This window comes from Capra hircus, chromosome 11 (assembly GCF_001704415.2).
Source record: "Capra hircus breed San Clemente chromosome 11, ASM170441v1, whole genome shotgun sequence".
NCBI classification, from domain to species: domain Eukaryota; kingdom Metazoa; phylum Chordata; class Mammalia; order Artiodactyla; family Bovidae; genus Capra; species Capra hircus.
In genome coordinates, this window is record NC_030818.1 from 78,288,847 (window position 1) to 78,316,349 (window position 27,503).

The 27,503-nt window shown below is 35.1% G+C and overlaps 1 protein-coding gene across 7 annotated transcripts in view; it reads left to right on the forward strand.

Moving 5' to 3' along the window:
* PUM2 (pumilio RNA binding family member 2) overlaps positions 1-27,503 on the forward strand; it is a 121,953-nt gene that overhangs the window by 84,943 nt on the left and 9,507 nt on the right. For 3 of the 7 annotated variants that reach the window (XM_018055595.1, XM_018055594.1, XM_018055601.1), the window contains 4 exons: positions 3,657-3,893; positions 23,710-23,977; positions 24,811-24,940; positions 26,831-26,965. In XM_018055595.1, the coding sequence (XP_017911084.1) occupies positions 3,657-3,893; positions 23,710-23,977; positions 24,811-24,940; positions 26,831-26,965 (770 nt within the window). The remainder of the gene's footprint in view (positions 1-3,656; positions 3,894-23,709; positions 23,978-24,810; positions 24,941-26,830; positions 26,966-27,503) is intronic. The other 4 variants (XM_018055599.1, XM_018055600.1, XM_018055596.1 and 1 more) reach the window with 3 other exon arrangements.

A 27,503-nucleotide genomic window follows, 5' to 3' on the forward strand; every position in this document is an offset into this window, starting at 1 on the left:
TTTAAAATAATAATTATCTGTGTGCTCATCAGATGATTTATTCTTATTAAATATTAATGAATATTTATGGTCCCTATTTGGTATAATATATAAAAATAAAATATAATGAAATGTTCTAAACAGAAGCCCCTACGATAAGGATGCCTGTCTTTATTTTAGGTTAAACAACTTAGCCTTTATCACTAAAAATACATTTAAAAAGACTCCCCCACCTTGTATCCTAGTATTATACATAATACTTAAGAAACCCAAATTTTAAATAGCTTCACAAAATAAATAATGTACCCATAGAAACTGAGTTTGTAACTGAGAAAGAGCTGAAATTGAAGAGGCCCACCTTGACACCCTGTTGACACATGTATTATCAGTCTCTGGTGTTTCCAGAGTGCTCAGGAAACATTAGGGGAAAAACAGCTTACTCTCATTCTCTTGGTATAATTGACAGCCTTTTCTGTATAAGGGACATTTATTCACACCTCAAGAAATGTTTTATTTCTCTGGTGTCCTTGAGTCTTAAAATCTGCTCATCTGTTTTCCTACCACATGAAATTATATTCTTTTCTGGTGTGAAAAAATGGCCAAACTAACACATGCCAGTCATTACTAACTATTTTTGCCAGTTTTCTAAGAAAGTATCTTCTTAACTCCTTGAATGTTTTTATTAGGGATGGTCCAGAACACCTATTAACTTTGAAGTGCATAGTTCTTTTTTGATATAATGAGATCAAAAAGGAAATATCATATTTGCCTAATAAAAAGATTGCCTAAAGAATGGGCATGGGAACTTCTCAGGAAAAATCTAGTGAACATAGAGACTATTCAGTCTTTTAATTTTCCTATTTGATTTGTTTTATTACTTTTGGAGCTTACTATTTTAATATTTAGCCCAGGCACTCTCATAGACTCATTTTTTGTTTCTAACAGTTGACAAGCAGTTGTCCCAGATAATCCTAGATTGCTGAAGAAAATCAAAAGAACAGATAACTTAAAAAAAAAAAAAAACTTCTGTGGAAATAACTAGATTCTGTAGATTTGTAGGCCCTAAATAATACAGGAAAAATAGAGAAAAGATAAATATCCTGTTCCCTTTGTAATAATAAAATGTCACTGATAGTCTGGTATACTCCCAAATTCCCGTTTCTTTGTTTGTTAAGACCCTTCCTGCTGTATTCAGGAACTGATTAGTCATCAACATTTTGTTCTCTATAGTTGTCCCCGGCAGATGCCTCGGCCAAAAAATTATCATGTTCATTCTCCCTTATTTATGAGCATTGCTTTACTCCATTCTGATTTCCAGCTTGGGGTACCTCTGTTTTACCTTGCTTTAGAGGACATTAATGATTGCTATCCCTAAATACCAGTAAAGAACCTATCGTCTCCCTCCTCTTGGACATTTTGTAAACATTCGTTCAAGTGCTGCACTTATGTACCCTTCAAAATCTACCCATTACCGTTTCACATTATGGCAATTCCATACCTATATGAAACCTGAAATATGCTTATATGCACATGTACATATACAGTACCATGTACACAGTCATTCTCTTACCCATATGGTGAAATTATTAATGCTTAACAGTGTTAAATACCCTGGTTTATAATTCAGATCGCCAGGAAGCTTAGCCATTGTAATATAGAGATTAAATCACCATTTCTACGACCTGTTATTTAGAATGTTCTTTTACAGTTGAAAGTTCGTGATTTAACATTTTATCCACAATTGATATTTGATTAGTGATTCCATTGTTGTTGTCTAGCTTCTTAAATATTTTAGGTATATTTTGTTTTATATTTTATAGTCATACTGTTGCAGATAATTTAGGCAGATAGTAAAATTTAAGAAGCCAGCTTGTTTACGTTTAAAGCTACTTCTGAATTACTTTTAAATGTTTTGCTTGGCTTTTTCTTTTTAGAGGAAAATGATATTGCATGTGTCAAAACTATGGTTTCTTTGATGATTTGCCAGGGGAATGATAGTGCTGCTGCTCTCATTTCGAGGGCTTTTGTCTTTTTCCTTGTCAGTTAAATGTTTTCTGAAATAAATAGAAATTACAAATGTAGCCATGTTTTAGAAAAATCACTTTGACAGTGTCCTTTTAAATTAGCATAGTTAATATACCATACATTGACAATTTTGCCAAAACCATTCTTACGGTACTATTTATTTGTTATATTAAAAATGCATATAGTTACTTAGTAATTCCCTATAATGTATCTTAAAAAGTGAGAATTTCATTAAAACCTGATCAGTCCTTCAGAAACCGCATTCACTGGTTTAAAAGGTTGAATACTGTTTATTTAATATTTTGCTTAATACAGTAGTATGAGCCTGGTGTTTTTCCTTTATAGGATTTTTGTTTTGGTAAAACCAGTGTAATTAAGTTTTCTGTCTGTATTAATAAGCTTACCTTGGTCTACCATCATGTGCTCTGCTTAATTTTTCTCTTTAATCTATACCCTTATGACCTATTTATAATTGACCTTTTAAAATTTTCTTTAAAAGAATTAACCATATTGGTCCGAATATAGAGCTTGTCCTTTAAAAATTTCACAGGTTAAAAAATGTAATATGATGTTATCTTTAATATGAAAGGATTTAGTTTAAAAGGCTTAGAGACAGTTTTTTAAAAAAAAGCGTACTTGAAAATACAGGCTATAAGTGAGACTTGAGAATTGGGAGTTTTGGACAACCCTTTTAAAAACACTTTGTAAAGAATTTGATTATCCAAATATATGTTGATTAATAGCCAGATCTCGGGTTGCGTGGTAATGTGAACCTACCATTCTTTTATGATTTTATAAAATATAAAGGGAAAAAAAGGACTAGAAGGTTAATAGTTGAATTGGGGATTAAGTGAAAAACCTAAAAATTGTTATGTAGTACAGTAAGGGATATAATATCTTTGCCTAAGTAAGCAGTTCACGAGGCCAGACTATCATCTTAAGAATGGAAGATCTCAAGGGGTAAGTGAACGCATGTCTTTGGTTGAAAACAGAGAGCTAGCAGTTAAAGTTTGGTTTTTCCATATGTATTTTGTAATTTAGCTGTTGAAGAATCAGGAGAATGTGTAGTGTGAAAAGTACTGAGGAATAAGCTGCCACTGTATTTCACAGCTGACTAATATTCGGGCCAATATGGACTTGACTGTGGTTTAAACACAAGCTGGAACCCAAATCAAATGTGAATGGCAAGGGAAATGTATTAATATTCTGTTTATCAGTATAATCTTTTCTTGGCATTGGGTTGAAGTCTAAGAACTTGGTTCCAAAGGTTAGGATACTACCAAAATATAACCTTATTGGAATTTAATCTCTAGCATAGCAGACAACTTAAAATTTCAGGGTTTATAAATCATACCAGGGTATTAAAGCACAGTAATCATATGTGTCAGTGGTAAATATATGTGGAATAATGAACATATGACTGCTCTTAAATATTTGGTCATTTTCCTGGGGTGCATTTATACCCTTTTATGATTAATAAGTTAGTATATATAGTTATCACAGTATATATAGTTATCACAGTAATTATCTTCTCTGTTATGTTTCTAAAAATAATTATTGTGATCACTCTGTTATTTCCCAGCAAGAGTTGGGGATAGGTTTTATTCAGTTAACACTGTATGTAATTAGGGTTTTTTTTATTTCTTCTTCAGTTGGCAGTTCTGCAAGTAGTAGTGCCACAAGGAGAGAGTCTCTATCTACTAGCTCTGACTTGTACAAAAGATCTAGTAGCAGCCTAGCACCCATAGGGCAACCATTTTACAATAGTCTGGGATTTTCCTCCTCTCCAAGTCCAATAGGCATGCCTCTGCCAAGCCAAACTCCAGGACATTCACTTACGCCACCGCCATCACTTTCATCACATGGATCCTCATCCAGTTTGCATTTAGGTAAAAAAAAAAACCAAAACCCTTTTTATTCGTATGTATACATGTAAGTGTGTTTGTGTGTATGTTTTATGATATGTGTAAAATATTTAATGTTGGATAAAACATGCCAAATTGCTTTTGCTTTTAGATATTATCCTTTTGAAAAAGTCTACTTTTGTGAAAATTCAAAGTGAGGGTCTGATATACAGTAAGGTAAAGACCCCTATTGTATTTTGTATTCCTTTTATGAAATACAGTGGTGTGTTTTTTCTCGTCTGTGCTTTTGATTTGTGTGTGTTTTAGTTCATCTGAAAAGTCAGTTATTTATATGTGATAGTGAAATAAATTTCACCATCAAAAGTTTGTGCACACCAAAAGCAAAATGTTAGTCACATAGTTATTGAACTTTAAATAATCTAGTTTAGTATGATTGTCTTTGCTTTGGCCTTTTACCAAAGGGTTATTTCAGGGTATATGAATTGAGTATGTTTGTGAGTTAGAGAATCTTACTATGTATGGGTTTGGTCCATGTACTTCTGTTACTTTTGAATATGTTGTTTAAGAAAAAATGTTCTAGGCTTTTTGTACCCTTGTAGTTGGGACATTTAGAACTTTGGTTTATATCTGTATATTAAAATTGCCCCCAAACCAGGATTATTTGAATTGGTGGTTACATTTTTCCTGCTCCAAGAAGTATTTAACCATGTAGTTAACAGGATATTTTGAGGGGTTTTTGGATATCAGAGGCTGTGTATGAATCCCTGTCTTTTCAAAGTATTTTATTAAAATTAGGTTTTGGATATTTCTGATTCTAGTCATTTCAACTTAAAATTGAGGAGTTCTATTACTGATTTTTATATATGCTTGGAAAGATATTAATCAGCTTGTGAGTTAAAAAGTAATGCTTGCTTTTGTAAGCAAATATAAGTTAGTGATTATGTTTGAGCCCCTATAGCTGTTTTCTCTGAAAGCTCAGTAATGTAGTTAAGTGTCCATGTAACAAAGGAATCTTTAACAGTGATCATCATTTTAGGTTTATGTTATTACAAAGTGGGCTAGATTTCTTTTTTAAAAAGACTGGTCCTCTACCCCAGTTCTGAGCCTTTGCTCTTTTGGGGATATTAACTATATGCAACCAATTGATTTATTTGACTGGGTTCCTCAGACCTGCTTTGTAGCACTGTTTGTGTAAATTTAACCAGTTTTTAGTCTTCCGCCTTCCTTTATTTATCTTTTCTCAGTCATAGGAACTGTTCAGTCCTTGATTTTTATTATTTCTATTCAGACCCAGCCCTACTACTCCCATTTAAAACATGCCTTTGAGACTTTGAAATTAATACCAAAATTTGGAGCAAAACATTCCTAAGAATAGACATTTTATAATAGTTTTGTGTTTTATTCGTTAAGATTATATTTGTCATGTCCTGTCATTTTTTTCATAGGTAAGTTTCAGATCAGGTTTCTGTCAACTGTTAACTGCTTATGTTGTACTTTAGTGCCTGTGTAAATGGCATTATTATTCTATATAACTTGCTTAGAAAATGGATTATACTGACCTTCTAGATGTCTCTACTTAAATCACAATCTAGATTTTTTTGTCTATAAAGAATCCAGGCATATAAATGCTTATGGAATGAATTCTAGTCAGTTATGAGAAATAATCGTGTGGGCCAGGAGTTCTACATTGTACTCTGATACTTTTGTACCCACAGTATAAGCTTAACTACTTAGGTTAGCTTCACCTTGAAATCTGGTATTTTAATATACCTGTAATTGAAATTGTCTGTAGATTATTTTCTTTTGAGATTCCCTAGTTTCTTTTAGCTTTAGTCATATAACTAGCAACCTTGTTTGGTAACAAGGAATAGACCCTGCCAAGTTGAAATAATTCAGTAGATTTCGTAAATTTGCTCTTCACATAGTGTTTATAAAAATAATCTGTCCTTCACTTTCATATCATTAACTCATGATGCAAGACTTACGTGCTCTCTGGTCTAAAAAGTATATTTTAATTGTGTGTTCCTAAAGTGAATTATGCCATAAATTAGGCTATCAAGGCTACTGATTTATAAAATACCTAAGGAAATGAATTTGCATAGCCATTTAAAAAATAATCTTACTGTGGTCATATACTAAGAATATAATACTATAAAATAGAGATAAATTTTCCATTTCATTAAAATTGACTGGAGTTATTTAGTTCCAGTTGATTTTCTTATGAGATGTTAAGACATGTGACCATTATAGTTATTGGTATGTCTAGATATCTACAGTCTTAAAATACTGGATGAAACATCTTTTTTTTCTTTTTTAAGCCACGTATCCTATGCCTTTGCTCATGCTAGCTACTTGATTCACAGAAAAAGCTAATAACAACATTGTGTGCTTATGGTTTTCCAGGAGATGTTTCATTTTTTAAAAATAGTTATAATTTCATCAACATAAATATTTTTAGTAGGATGACTAGTAGTCACTTTGTGATTGAAGAATCAGTATTTCAACTGATAGATTTTGGTTGTTCCATATTTTTATAACCTAAAACATTTTTGTTAAGATTTGAAGCCTTTTTAAATATACTGAAGTTAGAAGCATGAAAAAGTAATTTTATATTCCATATTATAATGTGAAATTTCTAAGAGATTCCTTTTTAAAAAACATTTATAGCCACAATATCAAAATCATACCTTTTAACATTTATAATTCTCATTACTCTAATTTCCCTAATTGACTTAAATGTCTTTTTACAGTTGTTGTGTTTACATCAAGGTCCAAATAAGGTCCAGTATTTGTTTGATATGTCTTTTGATATGAAACCATTTTTCCATCCTCTTTTTTTTTTCCTTCTTCTTCTGTACATCTATTTGTGAAAGAAACTTTGTCCTATTGAATATCCCACATTCTTGACTTTGATGAATTCTTCCTCATGGTATTTAGTGTGTTCCTCTGTTCTCTGAATTTTCTATAAAATGGAATTAAATTTAGTGGTTTGATCTTGTTGTTTGTTTGTTTTGTTGTTTGGTTATATAGTTCTGCTGCACCATATCAGGAGATACATATCTGGTTGTTCCCATGTGAGGTTGTTTCCATGATCTGGTTGTTTCCATCAGCCAGATCCACTTAACAGCTTAGCAACCTTTCATCATCACCTGAATATTTCTTCAGAGATTGCAAAATAGTGATTTTCTAACTCTGTCATTCCTTTTGCATTGGTTAGCTAGAATTTTTCTGTGGAAAAGAACTTTCATTGATTGTGAGGTTACCCTGAAATACATAGTTCATATAGGAATCAGGATAATGCTTAATTTTTTTCCTATGTTTTGTAACTTTATTAAGTTGATGCCTTAGCAACTTCTAAAGGTGACTTGTAGGGGATTTTTGTTTTTGTGTTAAAATCATCATACACTATACCTGTACTGTAAATTCATAGCTTTTAGGATTGTGGATATGTTTCAGTCCATTGTAGTCTGGAAGATAACACTTTTTATACCTTTTTTTGATCCTATATTACTGTCTTTAGCCATTGGAGTCCCTTCAGATTGGTACCTGCTTGACCATAACTTGTTAAAAGCACTTAAAACACTGGTCAGAGAAGCAAGTAGAAAAGAACAAGCAAAGAGAACAACTTTAAGATTAATGGTTTTTATTTTGAAATGCAAAGAGCCATGTCAAATTCTGGACTTTATGTTCAGCATTGAATATTAAATAAATAATTTTCTCATGTTACATTGATTTATAGAGTTGAGGAAAGAATCTTCTACCAGTAGTTGTGTTTTAAATTATTCTCTAAGATAGAAGTCAGTCTTATTTTGAGATAGTTCACTCCCAGTAAAAGAAGATGAAATATTTCCAGTCTTTCTTTGTTTGTCTACCTGGAGCTAGCTAACTAGTTGTTTCCTTTCTTGTTTCCTTTCTTTTTCTTCTTTGAGTAAATGTTTACAATATGTTAATGATTTCTTATTTAATCTTTATTCTCATAATATTTAGATTGATATGGAACTTCTTGGGTATAAAGTAGTATTCTGTATTTTTATTAGGGTTTGACGAACAAATGGCTTTCTTCTCTGTACCTCTTCACTTTTGAACTGGCTTATTTTTTTCCTTAAGAAAAGGGTGCCAAAAAGTCTAATGACAGCTATGAGCTCAGAGAAATTAGTTACTTTGAAGGTAGCTATTAAAGTTTTGTTAATATCATGTATTCAGTAATCAAATAGTGTATTCAGCTGTCAAATAGTGCAGTAGATTTAAAAACTTTGTAACCTGTCTTCTAATCACAGAAAATTTTATATGAAATGTAGACAGGGTAGTATTAACTTCTAAGGTCATTTTTCCTGCTTAGTGGTAGTTTATCTGTTGAAATTGCTGAACTTTAGCAAATTTGATCATCTACTTTTCTCAGAATGAGATGTTTAAGAGTTAAACAAGAATGGCCAAATCGATTGTTAAGGCTATGTGCAATTTTGCTGAGTTTCATATATGGTCCTTGAAGCAGAAAACAATATGAATTATTTTGAAGTTTTCATTGAAAGTAATCTTTAAGTAGCAAGTTCGCTGTAACTGAAAAACTATCTGCTGCTAAGTTGCTTCAGTCGTGTCCAACTCTGTGCGACCCCATAGACGGCAGTCCATCAGGCTCCACCGTCCCTGGGATTCTCCAGGCAAGAACACTGGAGTGGGTTGCCATTGCCTTCTCCGAACTGAATAGCATTTGGTAGTTTTCTAAAGCACCTTCGTATTCATGATTTCATTTCATTCTAATTGTTAACATAGAGTGGCTGAATAATATGCCCATTAAAGAGACAGCTATAGGTCATATGAGCCCCAAAAGCTTGACCAAAGCCATAAATGACAGAACTGAAGCTGGAACATTGTTCTAACTCCTGTTACTATTTTTTCTATTCTGCTCTTCTATAATCAACTGAACAGTTTTACAAAGTATGCCAAAACAGGATTCTAATCAGCCTCTCAAATTATATTTAACACTGGCGTAAGTTATGTGTTTTTTAAATGTCTATAAAAGATTACTAGGCTTTTAGATCCCTTTCATTTTTCAGTCATTCTTGGGATTTATAGAAAAACTCTTTATCTAGACATTTTTAAAGCCCAAATATTATTTCAGTTCAGTTCAGTCGCTCAGTCGTGTCCGACTCTTTGCGACCCCGTGAATCGCAGCACGCCAGGCCTCCCTGTCCATCACCAACTCCTGGGGTTCACCCAAACTCATGTGTATCGAGTTGGTGATGTCATCCAGCCATCTCATCTTCTGTTGTCCCCTTCTCTTCCTGCCCCTAATCCCTCCCAGCATCAGGGTCTTTTCCAATGAGTCAGCTCTTCGCATCAGGTGGCCAAAGTATTGGAGTTTCAGCTTTAGCATCAGTCCTTCCAATGAACACCCAGGACTGATTTCCTTTAGGATGGACTGGTTGGATCTCCTTGCAGTCCAAGGGACTCTCAAGGGTCTTCTCCAGCACCACAGTTCAAAAGCATCAGTTCTTCGGTGCTCAGCTTTCTTCACAGTCCAACTCTCACATCCATACATGACGACTGGAAAAACAATAGCCTTGACTAGATGGACCTTTGTTGGCAAAGTAATGTCTCTGCTTTTTAATATGCTATCTAGGTTGGTCATAACTTTCCTTCCAAGTAAGCGTCTTTTAATTTCATGGCTGCAATCACCATCTGCAGTGATTTTGGAGCCAAAAAAAATAAAGTCGGACACTTTTCCCCATCTATTTCCCATGAAGTGATGAGACCAGATGCGATGATCTTCGTTTTCTGAATGTTGAGCTTTAAGCCAACTTTTTCACTCTCCTCTTTCACTTTCATCAAGAGGCTTTCTAGTTCTTCTTCACTTTCTGCCATAAGGGTGGTGTCATCTGCATATCTGAGGTGATTGATATTTCTCCGGCAGTTTTGATTCCAGCTTGTGCTTCATCTAGCCCAGCGTTTCTCATGATGTACTCTGCATAGAAGTTAAATAAGCAGGGTGACAATATACAGCCTTGACGTACTCTTTTTCCTATTTGGAACCAGCCTGTTGTTCCATGTCCAGTTCTAACTGTTGCTTCCTGACCTGCATATAGGTTTCTCAAGAGGCAGGTCAGGATTATCTACTCTCTGAAAAAGAATATGTGTTACTCATAAGGCAGGTGACTCAGGAACTGAATATATTGTACGATATAGGACTGAATAGATAATACAGCATATTCAGCTTGAAACGGGATGTTATTTACAGGTTCTCATGGTAGTTTAAATGAACGCACTGCTTCAACCCATTGGTGTGTCTACAAGTCACTTATTTGTTTATGAGTATGAAATATATTGTGAAGAAATTCTATTAATTATTATGTAGAAGAATTTATTATTTTATGTATACAAATTCATTAGTCTGAGTTCTGGTTTGGGGTCCCAGTGATTAAGTTTTGGCCTTATATTTTGTTCATTATCCTTTAATTATGTTATCTGTGACTTTGTGCTTCTAATGACTGAAAAATGTTTTCACCAGTTAATTCAGTTAAGATAATGTCAGATTTGAGACTAGAAAATACTTGATGATCCTATTCAGTGGTTTACCATGTCAGAATCACTTGGGCCTGTTTAAAATACTTCCAGTGAGGAGGTAATTGATTTGGAATTGTATGACAGCAGTTTTTGCTTGTCATGATGATTATGGGGATTCTGTTGACATTAAATAACCTAGCAGCCAGATGCTAAACTCTTCATTTTAAAATGATTATCCCACTGAAACATCCAGTAGTACTCACCTGGAGAGAGAGACCACTTTGGAACAATTCATAGTTTACATTATGGGTTAGTCCAATTCACACATCTTTTTGACTCATAATTCCTGGATATGGGTTATATGAGCCTTTGATATTGTCTCCTGTCATCTCACTAATGGATTTTTTTTCTTCCTTCCTTTTTTTCTTTCCGTTTACCTGAAGTCTGCTTACCATTGCATGCTTTAAATTTTTTAATTTTGGGGGGAAAAAAAAAAGCTTATGGAATGAGAGAAAATAGAAAATTCTGATCTCTTGTTGTATATATTTTAAAATACTCTTTCCCTTGATTTGTATTTTGCAAATTGGAGCCTTTTCTTTAATTTTGTTGGCTATAATTCTGTATATCATTATTTACTATCATTTGGTTGTTTTACTTTTTATTTATTGCCTCTAGCTTTCCTTCATATTTGCATTTCATCTCACTCAATTGTTTCTCTACCTTTCCTTCTTACTGATATCAAATAAGTCTTCATGTGTCTTAAAAATTATTGTAGTTTATCAAAAATTTGCCAAGAACTTGTATTATTTCACTGTTTATACCCTAAATAATGTACTTTAAGTAAACATAGGATCAGGAAACTAACTCTTAAAATATAGGCAGATGTGCTTTGTGAGAAACCTGTATCTTTATTAGCCAAATAAACTTTGAAAATGAAAGTAGTATGGATCGCATAGGGTGATATGGAGAATTGACTTAAATGTTTAGGGTATTATTATATAAGACTGTTTCCTTAACTAGAAATAAATCCATTGGAAGAAGGGCAAGATCTTTACACTGTAAACTATAAAGCACTGACTGAAGTTGAAGAAGGCAAATAAGAGAACATGTCATGTTTGTGGTTTGAAAGACTCAGTATTGTAAAGATAGCAACTGTCTTATAATTGGTATACAGATTTAGCACACTCTCAGTAAGAGTTTTTCAGCTTTTTAAAGAACTGACAAGGTAATTTATTTAATGTAGACAGAAAAATAAAGCCAAGAATAATCAAGACAGTCTCCAAGGACAGATTTAAAATTTAATAAATTTGCTAGATATCAAACTTATTAAAACTACAGTAACTAAAATTGTGGTATTGGCACAAGGGTAGAGAAAATAGATTCGTGAAATTAAGGACCCAGAAATAGACCTGCTTGTTTGGTTACCTGATTTGTGGCCATGGTGCCATTCTAGTGTGTTTGGGAAGGATGGTCTTTTCAGTAAGTTGAACTGGAACAATTTAGTACCCAGACAGGGAGAGAGTAACTTTGACTTCTCTTTTATACTACACACACAAATAAAACTTCATTGTCAAAGCACTCAAATAACTTGCTTGTAGTTGTCAAGGAATCTTCCCTGGTGGCTCAAATTGTAGGCTCTGCCTACAATGCGGGAGACCTGGATTCAATCCCTGGGTTGGGAAAATCTCCTGGAGAAGGAAAGGCAACCCACTCCAGTATTCTTGCCTGGAAAATCCCATGGATGGAGGAACCTGGTTAGGCTACAGTCCATGAGGTCGCAAAGAGTAGTTGTCAAGTTAGTAAGGAAAAAAAATTTTGAGCCCAGGTCTATCTGGTTTATTCCAAGATATGACACTGCTCCTTGAAGAATGCTTTTATTTCTGTCTACTACTTCTCTGACTAAATAAAGGATCTTTTCCTGTTCCCTGAGTTTAGAATTTTTATGAACTCCTTATAAAATTGTGGTAAAATATAACAGCCTATTATGAGTTGGTGGTGAAAGTGACTTTGAATGTCAGTATATTGGCATTTTTTTACTTGCTTGCAATTGACTTTTAATCTCAATTAAATACTTTTTACTTCAAGGATCTCTTAATATATTTTATTACTAATTTTAAGTTTAAACTGATCAGATGCTATTTTAATTAATAGAATAGTAATAAGTTTAATTTGAAACTAATACCTATTTTATGTTTCTCTTTTACGTGTAGTTTTGTTTTGTTTTGTTTCTGGCCACAATTTAAGAATTCTGAGGTCTGATCAAAATTTTTACCTAATTTATTTTACTTAATTCACTTAATAAATTTATTCAACCAGTGTCAAATACCTACATGGAATACTGTACTTGAGTTTAGAGACACTGGTGAAGAAAACATTCTGCCCACCATCATCAAATTTGACTTTTTTGTGTGGTAAATACAGACAAGTAAACCAGTGATTGCAGTATAATGATTGTAATGCTGTTGACTTACTTACTTTATTTAACATAGTGATTCTCTCCCTTAGAATTATTATCTTTCCTTTATGGGTTTTTTTGTACCAAGTTAACCAAAGACTAGATTATATTAGAGTTGTTTGGGATTTTTTCTTCTCTCTAATAAGTTAGAAAGCTGAGACCATGCTCCACAGCTTTGAAGAGTACAGTTGACCCTTGAAAAACACAGGTTTGAGCTGCCCAGGTCCGCTTATACATGGATTGTTTCTGTTCACATCCTAAAAGATGATGTTGTGAAAGTGCTGCAGTCGGTATGCCAGCAAATTTGGAAAACTCAGCAGTAGCCACAGAACTGGAAAAGGTCAGTTTCCATTCCAATCCCCAAAAGAGGCAATGCCAAAGAATGCTCGCACTACCACACAATTGCACTCATCTCACACACTAGCAAAGTAATGCACAGAATTCTCCAAGCCAGGGTTCAGCAGTACATGAACGGTGAACTTCCAGATGTTCAAGCTGGGTTTAGAAAAGGCAGAGGAACCAGAGATCAAATTGTCAATATCCATTGCATCATCGAAAAAGCAAGAGAGTTCCAGAAAAAATATACTTTATTGACTGCACCAAAGCCTTTGACTGTATGGATCACAATAAACTGTGGAAAATTCTTCAGGCGATGGGAAAACCAGACTACCTTACCTGCCTCCAGAGGTCTCTGTATGCAGTTCAAGAAGCAACAGTTAGAACCAGACATGGAACAACGGAATGGTTCCAAATTGGGAAAGGAATATGACAAGGCTGTATTTTGTCACCCTGGGCCTGGAAGAAGCACAGGCTGGAATCAAGATTACTGGGAGCAATATCAATATCCTCAGATATGCAGATGACACCACCCTTATGGTAGAAAGTGAAGAGTAACTAAAGAGCTTCTTGATGAAACTGAAAGAGGAGAGTGAAAAAGCTGGCTTAAAACTCAACGTTTGGAAAACTAAGATCATGGCATCTGGCCCCATCACTTGATACAGATAAATAGGTGGGGGAAAAGTTGAAGCAGTGACAGATTTTATTTTCTTGGGCTCCAAAATCACTGCAAATAGTGACTGCAGCCATGAAATTAAGGGACTCTTGCTCCTTGGAAGAAAAGCTATGACAGACCTAGACAGTGTATTAAAAAGAAGAGACATCACTGGACTGACAAAGGTTTGTTGTCAAAGCTATAGTTTTTCCAGTAATCATGTACAGATACAAGAGTTGGACTATAAATAAGGTTGAGCACCAAAGAGATGCCTTTGAGGTGTGGTGCTGCAAAGGACTCTTTGAGAGTCCCTTGGACAGCAAGGAAGTCATACCAGTCAATCCTAAAGGAAATCAGCCTGGAATATTCATTGGAAGGACTGAAGCTGAAGCTCCAATACTTTGGCCACCTGATGGAGAAAGCCAGCTCATTGGAAAAGACCCTGATGCTGCGAAAGATTGAGGGCAAGAGGAGAAACGGGTGACAGAGGATGAGATGCTTGGATGGCATCACTGACTCAATGGACATGAGTTTGAGCCAACCCAGGGAGATAGTGAAGGACAGGGTGACCTAGCATGCTTCAGTCCATGGAGTCCCAAAGAGTCAGACACAACTCAGCGACCAAACAGCAAAAACTATACCTGTGTAGATGTATCTGTCACCTCTTTATGTTACTGTTAAGGCTTCTGGTCAACAGCAGTATGACTATTAGTAATTAAGTTTGAGGAAAGTCAGAATTTATACATACGTTTTTGGTGGGGTCAGTGCTTCCAGCCTCTGTGTTGGTCAAGGGTCAGCTGTATTCCAATCTCAACAAAATGAATAATTTAATTTGAGTGGCTTTGTTTCTTTCTGTTTTATAGATAAATTTATTTTTGAATACTAGCTACTTTCTTGTTTAAAAAAATTTTTTTAACATCCTACATTTCTACATTAAAGCATTATTTAACTGTACTGTATTGTCTGAGGAGTGTTTCAAGATCATACTCTGTAGAATACTGCACTTCAAAAAGTTTTATGACGGTTGTGAGTTCTTATTTTTGCATGTGTATGTTTTGTTGGGGTAGGGGTAGGTTTTAAGAGTGTCCTCATGTTCAGTAATCACAGAGATAATTTAGTTTTCACTAAAGATGTAAGATTCAGGCAGTCTTGAAATCATACAGGGCTTTTTGATGAAATAATGGATATTGGCAAGTTGAGTAGAGATAGGAATGAGATATAATACTGGTATGAACTGCATAGTTAAAAACAGGCCCTTTGACTAATGAAGATAGATGCTAAAAGGTAATTAGTTGCTTTTAGAAAAAAATTAAAGGTAGTAGAAGTGGAAGCAGCAGATATTTATTTTGGTTTATAGTTGTTCCTTATGTTGTTTGCATACTTATTGTCATAAAATGTATAAATTTAAGGTAGCACATTTGACAGTTAGGCATTTTGCCTTTTATGTTAGTCAGTCTGTTAAGATGATGTGGAAGATTATATTTCAACTAGAATTATGTTGGTTTTAAATTCACTGAAGCCTTGATTTTTTTTCCCCAGTAAAAATTCTATATATGGTAAATACATAGTTAAAATTTTATAGGTAAAAAATTTGCATGGTTTATTTCCCCATGTACCTCAAACATATCCTAGATTTATGAGTGGTAGATGGCATTAAACATTCTTCATGAGGCAGAATATTACTGAAAGCTTTAAGTGAATTATTCAGATATAATAGTTTATTTATAGTTTGTAGCAGAATTAATATTTATATATAAGTATAAATATTATAATAGTTTCTAGCCGAATATAACTGAAAGCTTTAAGTGAACTACTCAAATGTAGTTTTAAAAAACTCAGTCTAATTATTAGCTGTGCATCCTTGAATAGGGATTTAGCTTCTCTAAGCCTATTGTTTCACAAGTAAAATGGAGACAATATGTTTGTCTTGGAGAGTTGTTAGGATAACATATATTTTTGTTCTGAGGCTGCAAACTACTGCAGCTAAGTTGCTTAAAATGGCTGCACTTTGCTGGAGCAGCCGTGAAGAGATACCCCACGTGAAGGTAAGAGAAACTCCAGCAAGACGGTAGCTGTTAGAGGCATCAGAGGGCAGACAGACTGAAACCATAATCACAGAAAACTAGTCGATCTAATCACACGGACCACAGCCTTGTCTGTCTAACTCAGTGAAATTAAGCCATGCTGTGTGGGGCCACCCAAGACGAACAGGTCATGGTGGAGAGGTCTAACAGAATGTGGTCCACTGGAGAAGGGAATGGCAAACCACTTCAGTATTCTTGCCTTGAGAACCCCATGAACAGTATGAAAAGGCAAAATGATAGGATACTGAAGGGGGAACTCCCCGGATCAGTAGGTGCCCAATATGCTACAGGAGATCAGTGGAGAAATAACTCCAGAAAGAATGAAGGGATAGAGCCAAAGCAAAATCAGTACCCAGTGGTGCATGGCACTGGTGATAGAAGTAAGGTCCGATGCTGTAAAGAGCAATATTGCATAGGAACCTGGATCAAGGCAAATTGGAAGTGGTCAAACAGGAGATGGCAAGAGTGAATGTCAACATTCTAGGAATCAGCAAACTAAAATGGACTGCAATGGGTGAATTTAACTCAGATTATATATCTACTACTGTGGGCAGGAATCCCTTAGAAGAAATGGAGTAGCCATCATGGTCAACAGAAGAGTCTGAAATGCAGTACTTGAATGCAATCTCAAAAACGACAGACCACGGCAAACCATTCAGTATCACAGTGATCCAAGGCTGTGCCCCAACCAGTAACGCTGAAGAAGATGAAGTTGAACGGTTCTATGAAGACCTACAAGACATTCTAGAACTAACACCCAAAAAAGATGTCCTTTTCATTATAGGGGACTGGAATGCAAAAGTAGGAAGTCAAGAAACACCTGGGGTAACAGGCAAATTTGGCCTTGGAATACAGAATGAAGCAGGGCAAAGGCTAATATAGTTTTGCCAAGAGACCACACTGGTCATAGCAAACACCCTCTTCCAACAACACAAGAGAAGACTCTACACATGGACATCACCAGATGGTCAACACCAAAATCAGATTGATTATATTCTTTGCAGCCAAAGATGGAGAAGCTCCATATAGTCAGCAAAAACAAGACTGGGAGCTGACTGTGGCTCAGATCATGAACTCCATATTGCCAGATTCAGACTTAAATTGAAGAAAGTAGGGAAAACCACTAGACCATTCAGGTATGACCTAAATCAAATTCCTAATGATTATACAGTGGAAGTGAGAAATAGATTTAAGGGACTAGATCTGATAGAGTGCCTGATGAACTATGGACGGAAGTTCGTGACATTGTAGAGGAGACAGGGATCAAGACCATCCCCATGGAAAAGAAATGCAAAAAAGCAAAATGGTTGCCTGAGGAGGCCTCACAAATAGCTGTGAAAGGAAAAGAAGCGAAAAGCAAAGGAGAAAAGGAAAGATACAAGCATCTGAATGCAGAGTTCCAAAGAATAGCAAGGAGAGATAAGAAAGCCTTCCTCAGTGATCAATGCAAAGAAATAGAGGAAAACAACAGAATGGGAAAGACTAGAGATCTTTTCAAGAAAATCAGAGATACCAAGGGGACATTTCATGCAAAGATGGGCTCGATAAAGGACAGAAATGGTATGGACCTAACAGAAGCAGAAGATATTAAGAAGAGGTGGCAAGAATATACAGAAGAACTGTACAAAAAAGATCTTCATGACCCAGATAATCTCTATGGTGTGATCACTCACCTAGAGCCAGACATCCTGGAGTGTGAAGTCAAGTGGGCCTTGGAAAACATCACTACGAACAAAGCTAGTGGAGGTGATGGAATTCCAGTGGAGCTGTTTCAAATGCTTAAAGATGATGCTGTGCAAGTGCTGCACTCAATATGCCAGCAAATTTGGAAAACTCAGCAGTGGCCACAGGACTAGAAAAGGTCAGTTTTCATTCCATTCCCAAAGAAGGCAATGCCAAAGAATGTTCAAACTACTGCACAATTGCACTCATCTCACACACTAGTAAAGTAATACTCAAAATTCTCCAAGCCAGGCTTCAGCAATATGTGAACCATGAACTTCCAGATGTTCAAGCTGGTTTTAGAAGAGGCAGAAGAACCAGAGATCAAATTGCCAACATGCGCTGGATCATGGAAAAAGCAAGAGAGTTCCAGAAAACCATCTATTTCTGCTTTATTGCCTATGCCAAAGCCTTTGACTGTGTGGATGACAATAAACTGTGGAAAAATCTGAAAGAGATGGGAATACCAGAGCACCTGACCTGCCTATTGAGAAACCTATATGCAGGTCAGGAAGCAACAGTTAGAACTGGACATGGATCAGCAGACTGGTTCCAAATAGGAAAAGGAGTATGTCAAGGCTGTATATTGTCACCCTGCTTATTTAACTTACATGCAGAGTACATCATGAGAAATGCTGGTCTGGAAGAAGCACAAGCTGGAATCAAGATTGCCGGGAGAAATATCAATAACCTCAGATATGCAGATGACACCACCCTTATGACAGAAAATGAAAAGGAACTAAAAAGCCTCTTGATGAAAGTGAAAGTGGAGAGTGAAAAAGTTGGCTTACAGCTCAACATTCAGAAAACGAAGATCATGGCATCTGGTCTCATCACTTCATGAGAAATAGAAGGGGAAACAGTGTCAGACTTTTAGTTTTGTTTTTTTTTTTTTTTTGCTCCAAAATCACTGCAGATGGTGACTGCAGCCATGAAATTAAAAGACACTTACTCCTTGAAAGGAAAGTTATGACCAATCTAGACAGCATATTCAAAATCAGAGGCATTACTTTGCCAACAAAGGTCTGTCTAGTCAAGGCCATGGTTTTTCCTGTGGTCATGTATGGATGTGAGAGTTGGACTATAAAGAAAGCTGAGCACCGAAGAATTGATGCTTTTGAACTATGGTGTTGGAGAAGACTCTTGAGAGTCCCTTGGACTGCAAGGAGATCCAACTAGTCCATTCTAAAGGAGATCAGTCCTGGGTGTTCTTTGGAAGAAATGATGCTAAAGCTGAAACTCCAGTACTCTGGCCACCTGATGCGAAGAGTTGACTCATTGGAAAAGACTGATGCTGGGAGGGATTGGGGGCAGGAAAAGAAGGGGATGACAGAGGATGAGATGGCTGGATGGCATCACCAACTCGATGGACGTGAGTTTGGGTGAACTCTCGGAGTTGGTGATGGACAGGGAGGTCTGGCGTGCTGCAATTCATGGGGTTGCAAAGAGTCGGACACGACTGTGCAGCTGGACTGAACTGAACTGAAGTTGCTTAAAACAAAAGAGGACAAGCTGTGGCAAATAGAGTTCAATATGATATAGCATTTTATGTACAGTCTACTTTCTCAGTGTCCAGTTAAGAATGCTCAACAAGAGTTTACTACTTCTCTAAAAGAGTTACTATGTACAGGACAATAATAAGTCTATATTAATGTGCAAATCCAGGTTGAATGGGGCTCACAAATAGCTGCCTTTTTGTTTCTCAACAAAATAATACTCCATGTCTTGGATCCTTACGATATAGTGTGTAGTATCAACTCTGAATATGAAATCATTAAATGGGCTTTCTAAAGTAGGTGAAAAAGCTGATTATATTGAACATAGAAAACCTGTTTAAGACAGTATGCCAGAACACAGGATAAAGGTCTGACTGATGTGTATTATTAGAAATGTGTAGCCAGTATTCTGAAGTGATCTATGTGCATATTGAGAAGCTTTTACTCTGAAATCTTTTTCCTGCTGAAGTCTAGTAAAGTATTAAGTGGATAAGCTGTGGGTTAGAAGTAATTAAAAGTAATACCTTAAAGTGAAATAGTCATCCTCATTGTAGAGTTTTCCAGCTATGCATTCTTTATTGTTTACCTATTCCAACTAACTAGTTATCTTTCATTATCATCTTATCCTTCTTGAGCTTTCCAGAGCCTTACCTTCTGAAACAGACCCTGCCTAGTAAGCTTATATGAAGCTGTACCCTTTTCAGGGCCCCGAATCTTGTAGTTGGATTAGCTTTTTCTTTTTCATTTTTTTTCCAAAATTAATAGTTGACAGCCTGAATCCAAGATGAAACCTTAATTTATCTTGATTCTAATCCATTAGCCTCCAAACTTCTATCAGAATAATCAAGTAGACCTTTTTTCTTTTTTGAAATAAAAACTATCTACTGAGAAAGATTTGAGAATCTATGTTTTTTAAAAAACAGAAAAAAATATTAGGTTCAGGAGCTGCCTTTTCAGATCCTAGGGAGGTAGAAAATGAGATGTATTTTGTTATAGTTTCAGTTGTGTATTTCTCTCCCCTGTATTTTTCTCAGTATCTTAAGATCTTTTTGATGTCTGATATTTAATAGGGAAGGATTTTAAAACAGTGGAACTTCTCAAGGAAATTAATGAAAACTTATTTACTTCTGCTAGTATAGTTATTAGGTGTTTGTCTTCATTCAGTTGTCATGAATGAGCTTGATAGATACCTGTGTAAATAGCATATAAGGGGCAGCATACAGCTGTGTGATAACCTCTGGCCTAAGCGTCTTGGCTGACTAGCTGCATGTCACATCACTTTTGGACCATAGTGACTTTATCTGTGAAATTAATAGCACAGCTCTCCATGCCCTGTATGTCTTATTAAGCTAGTGATTAAGGATTCATAAATGTTAGGGGTGAGGTCAGTGATAAATTGAAGGGAGTGTTATCCCTTTAACACATTTGGTGGAGAACACATCTGCTTTTAGATGACCAGTAGCAATAGTATGGTGGGCTTTCCCAAATGATTCAGTGGTAAAGAATCCACCTACCCAGCAGGAGACTTTTGAGTTCAGTCCCTAGGTCGGGAAGATCCCCTGGAGAAGGAAATGGCAACCCATTCCAGTATGCTTGTCTGGGAAATCCCATGGACAGAGGAGCCTGGCAGGCTACAGTCCATCATGGTGCAAAAGAACTGGACATGACTTAGTAACCAAACAGGAGCAGCAGCAATGGTGTGAATATAAATGACCAGTTTGTTTGCTTTTAATAATTTTGAAATGATTTCAGACTTAAAGTCATTAACAGTTTTTTAAAAATCTAGTTTATCCCAAGTTTTCCAAATATTCAGTGAATTTGCTTTATTGTTCTTTCCCTCTGCTCTATCCCCCTCTGTATTAGGTGTCCCTTCACACCCATTTTTTTTCCTGATATTTTGAAAAGGAAGTTGCAGACACAATATCCCTTACTCATAAACATATCAGTGTATGTGTGTGTGTCCTGAAAATTTAACCTTGAACTGTTTCTCAGCCTTTTATGACCTCAACATTTTTTAAAGGTATAGGTCAATATTGTAAAATGTCCCTAAATTTCATATTGTTTTTGATGATATGCTTTCAGTGTTTAACTCGCCCCTGCCGCATCTTTTTTTTACTTTTTTTTTTTTTTTTTTTTTTTGGTTGCATGGTTTATGGGATCTTAGTTTCCCTGATCAGGGATTGAACTCTGACCCTTGGCAGTGAAAAGTGTGGAATCCTAACCACTGGATCAGCAGGGAATTCCCTAAAAGCAACCACATTTTAAATGTTTAACATATATTTTAAATTGAGTTTAAATGCTTATATTTAATTACTTTGTAAGGAATCAAAGGCATCTTGACCCTTTGTGCAATTAATTTTTCAACTTTATGATGAAAATGCTAATTATAATTAGTCTTCTAGAACTGAAATTCCAAGATTTTTAAATCTCAGAGCAGTTTGGCATTATTAGACATTTTATGTTGTCAAAGAGTACATCAGGAATTTGATGTATTAGGAGCTGATAGATTATAATCAAGAAATATATAGACACGGGAGAAATTTGTGTTGTATATTGATAGGACTACTTAGAAGGTACTAAATAAAATTATCATTTTCTGGGATAAGTATGTATTTTGAATTTGCTATTGAAATCTTTAGTTCATTAAAAATAAAGAGGTAGGATTAGGCCTTATGTTTCAGATAATGATAAGCAGTGGTACAGACATAGTAATGAGTAAGAAGGAGAGAATTGAACATTAGGGTACTGTTAGGAAATTTATGTGAAAAATAGGTCTGGAATACAGGTTTGAAAAGTAAGCTGAAGAATGTAGAGCAGGTACTGTAGCAGGATGCTGTAGGATTTTAGTATAAAATGACATCATCACTGTAGTCTTTGAATGGGAAGACATAATCATTGTTTATAAAAACAAATTGGAATGATAAGCAGAGTACCGTTTCCCTATGAAAAGGTTAAAGAATTGTTAGAGACTCAAATGGGCTAATGATCAGTTATTGCTGTGAACAACTGATAGTACTATAAACAGATTAAAATAGGAAATGAGAAGGATTAATAGTAGTGAAAAGATCGTGACAGTATTTACAACACTGAATTCTTTTTAGAGTTTTTATATATGAGCACAAATTTATGGTAGAACTGGAATGAACCTCAGAATTTGATGTTAATGACTTTGGTGTATAAAATTACACACTTCTAAGGTATTGCAGAACTAGACCGTAGGCAGTTGATACTGCATTAAATATTTACAAATATGTGTGTACTCACCATGCATCAGATGCTGTTTTAGGCACTAGGTTTCTAGCCTGTAGGTGAATATAGCTCTGTGGCGTTTAAAAATAGGGCCAAGGATTCAAATAAATAATGAATGTGTATAATATCTTGGATGACGGGAAATTTAATGAAGAAAAATAAAGCTAGAATAGTGGGAACTGAAAGTTGGAGAGCAATTTTCTAACCCACTTCACTCTCCAGGATTATAACTCTTTTACTGCTCCTTATCCCTGTAAATCTTTTTGGCCTTCAATGCCTCTCTATAACTTTGCACTGACAGTGTGTCCTTGGCACCATCTGTACTCTGGCCTGGATTGTACATACAGCAGTACTCTAAATAGAAGTAAATTGCAGTAGTATAAAGCTGACAGTGGATTTTGTTCATCTGAACTACTAAGTATGCATTTTCCAATTTTCTATACATTTTTCTTTTTTAAAAGGACACTGTCAAGTACTTTTAAGTGTTTATTTGTCATAAGAACAGTTACCTGCTTTATTGCTAATTTTTGTTTTTATTGACTGCCCTTTAGTATTCTTTGGAATGGGATATAAAGAGGTTTTTTTATTCATTTGTTTTAAATGACCGACGTTAAAACTCTAGAAATAATAAATATGTTTACTGCTCCTATTTTTCGTCTGTAAAACAGTAGTGTTTTATGGAGAGTGTTTAAAATTTTTAATAATTAGCTTGTGATTTAGCTTTATTATGTTGTGGGTTTTTTTAAGTTTGAAGTTGAATTAGGTTAACTGAGAAATCATTTTTCTTTACATACAAGTGTATACAACTTAATGAATTTTTATATATTCCAAAAAAGTAGATTTAGTTGTTGGTATTCCATTAACATTGTGGATAAATTTCAATCAGCCTTTATTTTTAGTGACTTGAAATCTAAGTGGCTATAGCTATTTGTAACTTGTTTGTTAATATAACTGAAAATTTTGTTAGTGGTTTCAATATTCTGGTATTGATACTACTGTGTATAACATTAGTTGTTGTAATTATGTTTTAAATTAAGCTTCTAAAAACAAATACAGGTTTTATGTATGATGTTAGATGTTTTTAAACTAAACTTCCAAGATCAAATACAGGGTTGGGTTGTTTTTTTTTTTTCATGTTTTCTAGTTTCTTTTTTCCCCCATATATTATAGCCACACACATAAGTAAATGTGTGAGAGTTCCTGTTCAACTTTAATTTTATGTTATACCATATAGGAATTAGTAGGATGAATATTTTTTATTGACTGCCTTTTTAGTTTAAGTGACTTACTTGAGGAGTGACTTTGTAGAAAATATTTGCTGACCATAATTGCTTTGTTGTAGGAGGACTGACAAATGGTAGTGGTCGATATATCTCTGCAGCACCTGGAGCAGAAGCAAAATACCGAAGTGCTTCAGGCACTTCCAGTCTATTTAGCTCCAGCAGCCAGCTCTTTCCTCCTTCTCGGCTTCGGTATAATAGGTCAGATATTATGCCTTCTGGCCGAAGTAGATTATTAGAAGATTTCAGAAACAACCGCTTCCCAAACCTTCAACTGAGAGACTTGATTGGACACATAGTTGAGTTTTCTCAAGACCAGCATGGTTCTAGGTAGGTGATTATGATTTATGGTACTTTCCACTGCATTGTTGCTTTGAAAGAGCCAAGATTTTTCTTGACCGGGATTATTTAACCTGTATAAAAATTGGAATTGTTTAAAAAATAAATATCCAATATGGATTTTTCTTTCATATGAGGGTAAACTGTAAAAATACAGATATTTATTTTTTATGGTTCTTGAGTTTTCTATAATAAAAAATAGTAATGCTCTTTTGTTGGATTATTTTTATTATATTGACTAAATACATTTAACTTCTTTAAACTTCCTTTTGAAAATAGTGCTCTGAATTACATTTATGGACTTGTGTCCCTGATGTGTATACTTGTCTAAAAAAATGTTTAAAACAACGTTAAATGCTTTGTGTTCCTTTACATTAAACAGGATTTGTGTGTACTATAATATTTGAAGTACATGCAAATTAGTGTTCTCAAGATAATACACAGAAACAAAAATAGTATTCAAATTCTAACACATTTGCTAAATTTGAGATATCTCAGTAATAATATAATTATTAATAATGAATAACCAGTAATATCATTTTAGTCTTTTTATTGATTACAATACAACCAGAACTAACCCATGCATTAAACATCCATATGTCCAGATTTTTGCCAGTCTAAAAGTTTTAAATTAAGGTGTTAACAAAGATACGCTTCATAACTTTTGTTCTTTTTATTTTAAATGTATAGGATGTAGTAATACTGTTTCTGGAAATGACTTTATGTGGATATATGTTGGGGTGTGTTATATTCAAATCAGACACGGATTTTGCAGGAGTTTATTATTAATATACTGTCATGACATTAAAATGTTTCTCACATAGATTCATACAGCAAAAGCTAGAGAGAGCTACTCCAGCTGAGCGACAGATGGTTTTTAATGAAATTCTACAAGCAGCCTATCAATTAATGACAGATGTTTTTGGCAACTATGTCATACAGAAATTTTTTGAGGTAAGCACGCATTCATGTTTGTTCATGCTGAATGCTTAGAAAAGCTCTGAATGTTTATTCTTCATATAAAGTTTATTTTCATATAAAAATATATACTTGGGAGAAAATATGTACAGATTCTATATCCAGAATGCATGAAACTCAACAACAAAAAGACAGCTCAGTTTTAAAAAGGGACAAAGGACTTGAACCCACATTTCTCCAAGAAAGATACTCAAATGTGCACATGAAAAAAAGCTCGACACCCTTAGTCATTCAGTTCAGTTCAGTCACTCAGTCGTGTCCGACTCTTTGCAACCCCATGAATCGCAGCACGCTAGGCCTCCCTGTCCATTACCAACTCCCGGAGTTCACTCAGACTCATGTCCATCGAGTCAGTGATGCCATCCAGCCATCTCATCCTCTGTCATCCCCTTCTCCTCCTGCCCCCAATCCCTCCCAGCATCAGAGTCTTTTCCAATGAGTCAACTCTTCGCATTAGGTGGCCAAAGTACTGGAGTTTCAGCTCTAGCATCATTCCTTCCAAAGAAATCCCAGGGCTGATGTCCTTCAGAATGGACCGGTTGGATCTCCTTGCAGTCCAAGGGACTCTCAAGAGTCTTCTCCAACACCACAGTTCAAAAGCATCAATTATTCGGCGCTCAGCCTTCTTCACAGTCCAACTCTCACATCCGTATATGACCACAGGAAAAACCATAGCCTTGACTAGACGGACCTTAGTCGGCAAAGTAATGTCTCTGCTTTTGAATATACTATCTAGGTTGGTCATAACTTTTCTTCCAAGGAGTAAGCGTCTTTTAATTTCATGGCTGCAATCACCATCTGCAGTGATTTTGGAGCCCCAAAAAATAAAGTCTGGCACTGTTTCCACTGTTTCCCCATCTATTTCCCATGAAGTGATGGGACCGGATGTCATGATCTTCGTTTTCTGAATGTTGAGCTTTAGGCCAACTTTTTCACTCTCCACTTTCACTTTCATCAAGAGGCTTTTTAGTTAGTCATTAGGGAGATGCAAATCAAAAACCATAGTTAGCTACTTTTTATGTCTACTAGGATGGCTGTATTTTAAAATATAGAGAACAATAAATGTTGGTGAAGATGAAGAGAAATTAGAACTCTCATACATTGTTGATGGGAATGTAAAATGGTGCAGCCACTCTGCAAGACAGTTTGGCAGTTCCTTAAAAAACTAAACATAAAATTATGATATAGCCCAGCAATTCCATTCTAGATATATACCCAAAAGTATTGAAAACAAGCACTTAAGTGAACTAGTATTCATTTCAGCATTATTTACGGTAGCCTAAACATGGAAACAGTCAAAAATGCCCGACAGATGAATGTATAAACAAAATGTGGTATATACACACAGTAGAATATTGTTCAACCATAAGAAGGAATGAAGCATTTCATACATGCTTACTCGTGGATGAAACTAAGTGAAATAAGCCAGGTACAGAAGGACAGACATTATAAGGTTCCATTTATGTGAAATACCTAGAATAGACAAATTCATAGAGACACAAAGTCGACTAGGGCTTACAAGTCTACTAGTCGACCGGTCGGGGAAAGAGTGGGGTTATTGTTTAATGAGTATAGTGTTTGTGTTTGAGGTAATGGAAAAGATTTGGAATCAAATTGTGATGACTGTTGCACATGGTGAGAATATAGTCAATACCACTGAAGTAAAAATGTTGTGTTTTATGGTTAAAATGTTACATTTTATGGTATATATTTATTTTTTAAGTGTATGGTCTTTGTACTAAATGAGGAGTTTAATACCTAAATGCTTTCTCTGTACCTACTTGCCAAATGTAATATTTAATAGACTGAAAACAGTGAGTTATTCAAGTTAACAAAGTAATAATCTTTTTTTTTTTTTTCTATCAGTTCGGGAGTTTGGATCAAAAATTAGCCCTAGCTACTCGTATCCGTGGTCATGTTCTACCCTTAGCATTGCAGATGTATGGCTGCCGTGTTATTCAGAAAGCATTAGAGTCTATTTCGTCTGACCAGCAGGTAATTGTAAGTTAAGACAAAATTTTTGTATTATTTTAACCAGTTTTTAGGTTTTATCTTACAGTAATCTTGGAGTGAAATGTTAATTATTTCCACAGACAGTGACTAACGTATTTTTAAAAATCTATCTTAAACAATACATTCTTAATTAAAAGTTATACAACAGATCTTTGACCTGTCTTCTATTTAGTTCTTCAGCATCTTTTCTAAATGAAAATATTTGAGTACCTACTGTGTGTCAAGTACTAGGTAGTAGATGTTTCTGCTACCATTTATTCATTTGGTTTTCTATAGTGTAAGGCGTACATTTTACTATTTCCAGTGTTTATTTGGGTTACATTTATATTTCTGTTAATAAGAATAAATATTTTAACAACCAGTTGCATTTCTATATGCCAGTTAAAAAATGTATTTGCAGAAAATTGCCTGGTGGTACAGTGGTTAGAACTCTGTGCTTTCCCTGCGAAGGGTGCAGATTCAGTCCCTGGTTGAGGAATCGAGGTCCCAGAAGCCACGCACCACGGCCAAAAGAAAAAAAAAGTAT